The sequence below is a fragment of the Mastomys coucha genome, unplaced genomic scaffold, assembly GCF_008632895.1.
Source record: "Mastomys coucha isolate ucsf_1 unplaced genomic scaffold, UCSF_Mcou_1 pScaffold22, whole genome shotgun sequence".
Lineage (NCBI taxonomy): Eukaryota > Metazoa > Chordata > Mammalia > Rodentia > Muridae > Mastomys > Mastomys coucha.
This window is the reverse complement of record NW_022196905.1, coordinates 119,012,216-119,017,860: the sequence shown is the minus strand read 5'-3', so window position 1 is coordinate 119,017,860 and position 5,645 is coordinate 119,012,216. Positions and strand designations below refer to the sequence as shown.

The following is a 5,645-nucleotide window of genomic DNA, read 5'->3' as shown; positions in this document are numbered from 1 at the left end:
TTTTTTTTTAAGCATCTCATTTTAAAAAGAGAGCTGCATGCAGGAAGCTCTCTGTTGCTACCCCTGTTAGGAAGTGCCAGGATGCTACAAAGTTATGACTAATGGGAAACAGGCAAGAGTAAACCTACTCACCCTGGACCAGGACCTTCATTTGGTCCCCTGAGCCATTGGGAAATGTAAACAGAGGGAAAAAGACAACCTACTGTGCATGCCCCACACTGGGGGCGTCACTGTCTTAGGCAGCATCGTGAGGGCTGGAAGTGTATAGCTTAGTAGGTAGAGTGCTCGCCACCTATCATGTACAAAGCCCTGGCTTCCATCCTAGCACCGTGTAAAGTTAGACATAAGCCAGCCCTCAGAAGATGGAGACAGGAAGATTTAGAGTTCAAGGTCATCCTTGGCTACACAGCAAGTTCGAGTCCTACCTGGACCACATGAAATTCTGTTCCCAAACAAATACGCAGATGTGGGGGTCATCCCTACATCTAGAGAGGGCATCCTGAGGGAGCCGATTCCTTTGGGAAACATATATTTCCTGAGGGAGAGCCCAGTGGTGTGTGGGAAATTTCTAGAAAGGTGGATGGCCCAGCATGTATTATTATCTGGTTTAAGTGGATAGCCCCCCCCCATGGAGCGGTCTGGAAGCCCCCCCAACACACACACACACACACACACACACACACACACACACACACACACACAGGGTCTTACATCTCTCCTCACTGTCTTATGTTCTAGGTTACTGGGATCCCCATGAACTGTTCTGTGAAGATGCAGCTGAGCCTCTACATCAAATCTGTCAAGGGCATCGGGTGAGCGGCTTTGGGGCAGAAGCTTCTGGAAGCTTGCAAGGGGGGGGGTGCAGGAGGCTTCATGCATTGGTGAATGAGAGGCACAGGGTAAGGCAGGGCTCAAGCGTTAGGGATCCAGCTACCTCTTTCCTGAGACGGCGGGCGGCATTGCTCTGGATGCAGACCTAGGCTGCATCCCGACACTCCTCCCATCCTCCATGCCTAAGGACTCTTCCCCCATTAGTCGCATTGGTCATCTTGTCTCTCCCTAGTAGAATGGATTTGCCCGCTTGTACATCTGTGCAACGTGGAAGGGCAGGAGTCCCAGAGGCCAGAAGAAGGCCTGCGATCCCAGGGACCTGGAGTGAGACAGGGTTGTGAGCCACTCTACGGGTGCTAAGAATTCAACCTGGGTCCTCTGGAAGAGCAGCCAGTGCTCGCCTCCACAGATCCCTGGGCTCACTTTATGTTGAGCGTTGTGTCATGTACAGAGTGATAGTCTTCCTGTCTCCATTCTCTGCTTGCCAGGCAGAGGAATGGTAATAAGAGTCCAGTCGTGGGGCTGCAGGGATGGCTCAGTGGTTAAGAGCATGGATGGCTCTTCCAGAGGTCCTGAGTTCAAATCCCAGCCACTGTGAGATGGCTCACAACCATCTGTAATGGGATGCCCTCTTCTGGTATGTCTGAAGATAGCTACAACGTACTTTTGTAAGTAAAATAAATAATTCTTGGCCGGGCAGTGGTAGTACACGCCTTTAATCCCAGCACTTGGGAGGCAGAGGCAGGCGGATTTCTGAGTTCGAGGCCAACCTGGTCTACAGAGTGAGTTCCAGGACAGCCAGAGCTATACAGAGAAACCCTGTCTCAAAAAACCAAATAATAATAAATAATAATAATAATAATAATAATAATAATAATAATAATAAATAATTCCTTGAACAAAAGGACCCATATGCTGGTCACTCCTCAGTGTCACAGAACACATGCCTAGGAACCACTGAGAAGGATGTGGCTGAGGGAGAGGTGGATTCTGGGCTTCATGGTGAAAACTGAGTCCAGAAATCACCACACTCCGCTAGGATCCTGTACACACGCATACACGCACACACATGCACGCACACACTCACATACACATCAGGACCTCTTGCATGCTAGAAAACACTCTTCCTTATTTAGGTCTCACTGAATTGCCCAGGCTGCTCTTGAACTCCCTCTATAGCCCCTCATGGCCTTGAACCTACACTTGATCTGGCTCATCCGGGCTCTTGAAACCCAAGGCCAAAGTGGGCTGGCCATGCACGGGCTTGAAGTTCCTGAGGTCAGTGTCCAAACATTGATTTGTTCCACTGCCTCAAATACTCTTTAGAATATTTATAGATTTATGGAGAGGCATCAGAGACGCACATCTTTGTTCCCTGACCCCGGTACATACAGCACTGTCAGCTTCTGGCAGTCTCTGTCACGGTAAAGAACCAAAGTCTAGTGCGGTATCATTGCTCCAACCCCAGCCAGCTCCACAGCCTCAGCACGGGATGCAGCCCGCTCATGCCTCGCGGCTCCTGTGGCTGTGACGGTTTTTTAAATATTTGTTTCTTGTTGGTGTTGTGGGTTTTTGTGTTTTGTTTTTGTTTTCTTTTGTTTTGTGGGGAGGGTGGTTCATCCAGAGGCCAGAAGAGGATGCTGTGTATCCTGTTTCATCCCCCTTCTCTTTCTTTGTCTTGTGACAGGATTTCTCATAGAAGCCCCAGCCAGCTTCTACCTGACCTGGCCCTGGGGTCACAGGCTCAAAGCCACACACAGCTTTTAGCCTGGGCTCAGAGACCCAGAGACCCTTAGCTCTGACCTCAAGTTCTTATGCTTCAGCAGCAAATGTGCTCCCCACCACACCATCCCCAGCACCGTGACAGTTTCTCCTCCAGCTTCTGGGGTGTTAAAGTACTTACTGAACCTGGACCTGTGTGGTGTGATCGGGTTCCCCTGTAGACAGCAGCAGGGGTAGCCACTCAGGCTTTGGTGGGAGGAGACTCAATATTATTGTTACTACTACTACTACTACTACTACTACTACTACTACTACTACTACTACTAATTTGGCTTTTTTCCTCTGTGTTAATAGTCTTGGCTGCCCTGGAACTCACTTTGTAGACCAGGTTGACCTCAAACTCACGGAGATCCACCGATCTCTGCCTTCCAAGGGCTGGGATTTAAAGGCATGTGCTAGCACACCCAGATATTATTTATTTTTAAAGTCATATTTATGTATTTTATGTATGAGTGGTCTATCTGAATGTACACCTGTGGGCCAGAAGAGGGCATCAGATCCCATGACAGAGGGTTGTGAGCTCCCGCGTGGTAGCTGCGAATTGCACTTGACCTTTTAACCACTGAGCTATCTCTCTCTCCCCATTTTTAGTTGTGCTTTGTGTGTGTGTGTGTGTGTGTGTGTGTGTGTGTGTGTGTGTGTGTGTGTCTCTGTGTATATGTGCACAAGCACAGGTGCATGCCACAATGCACATGTGGAGATTGGGACAACTTTAGGGAATCTGTCCCACCTTATGGGTCCTGGGGATGGAACTCAGGTCTTCAGGCTTAGCACCAAGCACCATTACCCACTCAGCTGACCCTTGCCACGCCCCTTAATTAATTTTTTTTTGATTCAAGGTTTCTTGTAGCCCAGGCTGGCCTCAACCTTGACTAAGGATAAGGTCAAGTTCCCCTCATCTTTCTGTCTCATTTTCTTGTGAAGTGTTTGGGGTTGGCACATGATAACCAGAAGATCTCCTGCTGCGCAATGTGATACCCCGAGCCCCAAACAGAGCTTCCATTCTGAGGGTCGCCTTTGGTCACTCACTTTGTGTCCCTTGTTTCCAGGCAAACAGGGAAGATCGAGCCAGTAGTTCTGCCATTGCTGTGGTTCGAACAGGTGAGTCTAGGAAAGTAGAAGGGACTCTGCATGTTAGCTGGGGCTTTTACTTCCCTTCGATGCTATATATTAGGTTAACTTCCGGTACCTACATTTAGCTATTTGTATGTTTTGCCTGCCTGCCTGCCTGTATGTAGGTAGGTATGTTTGTATGTGCATCACTGTGAGTGCCTGGTACCCACAGAACCCGAGACTCCCGGAACTCGAATTACAGATGGTTGTGAGCCATCAAACGGATGCTGGGAACTGGTCTCTCTCCTAACCCTTCAGGTCCTAAGACTAGATTCTAACCAGCGCTAGTGGTGAAACTGTGGCGAGGCTGGGGGCCAGATGCACCTCCCATCAGCCAGTGCCTCATTACGTGGACGTGCCAACCGCCAGGGCATCTGGGAAATGTAGTTCTCTTTGGACTTCTAACCAAAGCGCCCCTGAGGCTCTCTGTTCTGAGTTGGGGCGGGGAGGGGCGTGGCGCAGGGGGAGGGTGCCTGGAGACGCCGAGTGCAGTCCGTCCTTTCTTCTGCAGAGCGGGGCAATGGGTGGCAAGCCCCTGAGCACGTTCTACACGCAGCTGGTGCTGATGCCTCAGGTTCTTCACTACGCGCAGTATGTGCTGCTGGGACTCGGAGGCCTCCTGTTGCTGGTGCCCATCATTTACCAACTGCGCAGCCAGGTAAGTAGGCGGGACGGCCAGGCCCGGGACTCTGCTCGGGTTGCTGCCCGCATTTGTCTCCTGCAGTTCTACTTCCTCTCTCGCATCCTGCACTAACTTTTCTCTACATGTCCTGAAAGGCCCAGGACCCTCCCGGGTGGGTGCTGAGCTGAGACAGATACGCAGTCGTTTGACCAGCAAGTGGGTGCCACTTGGTGCAGGCTCTGTAAAGTGCCTGCTAAAGGTGGAGCTGGGGGCCTGGGGGCTGGGCTGGTTAGAGAAGCAAATGAAAGCCAGGCTAAACCAAACAGAGAAGGCACTTTTTACCCAAGGAAAATGCTCTGGGCCAGCGTTGGGTGGGTGTGAGATGGGAGTGGGAGGAGCCACCTGTGGGTGTGAGATGGGAGTGGGAGGAGCCACGTGTGGGACCTTGAATTTAAATTTTCTAAGAGAAACAAGTGAAAGAAAGTAGTTATAAATTTGCTTAATCCAAATATATCAGAATATGAGGATGAGGTTTTATATCAGCAATAGAGCGCTTGTTTAGCCAATGCAAGGTCCTGCATTCAGCCCACAATGCTAACAGAAAAAAAAAATGATCAAAAATAATGAAAAGATTAAAAAGAAGAAGAAGAAAGAAAAAAGTCTGGAGAGAGAGCTCAGTGGTTCTGAGCACTTATTGTTTGCAAAGGACCCAGGCTTGATTCCCAGCACCTACTTGGTGTTCCGCAACCCTCTGTAACCCCAGTTCCAGGTGATCTGAAGGCATACACACAGTGCACATACTTACATGGAAAACACTCATACATGTAAAACATGCACAAATATTTAAAAAGAGGAAGCATCCAATCAATATAAAAGACACAAAGCTTTTCTAGATACTTTTCCAGGTTTGGTTGTTTTTTTTTTTTTTAATTTAGTGACCATTTTACAGAAGGTGTGGTGGCTCACGCCTCTAATCCCAGCATTCAGGAGGGAGGTTGAGGCCAGAGGGTCTGGTTCAAAATCATCCCTGGCTACATGTAGGGTTTGATCAAGGCCAGCCTAGGATACATGAAATCTTGTCTCAAAAAATAAATTAAACTTCAAAAAAAAAGAATAGTGTGGGGCTGGCGAGATGGCTCAGCAGGTAAGAGCACTAACTGCTCTTCCAGAGGTCCTGAGTTCAATTCCCAGCAACCGCATGGTGGCTCACAACCATCTGTAATAAGATCTGATGTCCTCAGAGCAACAGTGCACTCCTATACAAAACATAAATAAATAAATCTTTCAAAAAAAAAAA

At 48.9% G+C, this 5,645-nt stretch overlaps 1 protein-coding gene across 3 annotated transcripts in view; it reads left to right on the top strand.

The window, feature by feature from the left end:
• The window catches only part of Scarb1 (scavenger receptor class B member 1), a 67,774-nt gene that overhangs the window by 56,829 nt on the left and 5,300 nt on the right, over positions 1-5,645 (top strand). For all 3 annotated transcript variants that reach the window (XM_031338003.1, XM_031338000.1, XM_031338001.1), the window contains exons 9-11: positions 739-812; positions 3,663-3,714; positions 4,238-4,384. In XM_031338003.1, the coding sequence (XP_031193863.1) occupies positions 739-812; positions 3,663-3,714; positions 4,238-4,384 (273 nt within the window). The remainder of the gene's footprint in view (positions 1-738; positions 813-3,662; positions 3,715-4,237; positions 4,385-5,645) is intronic.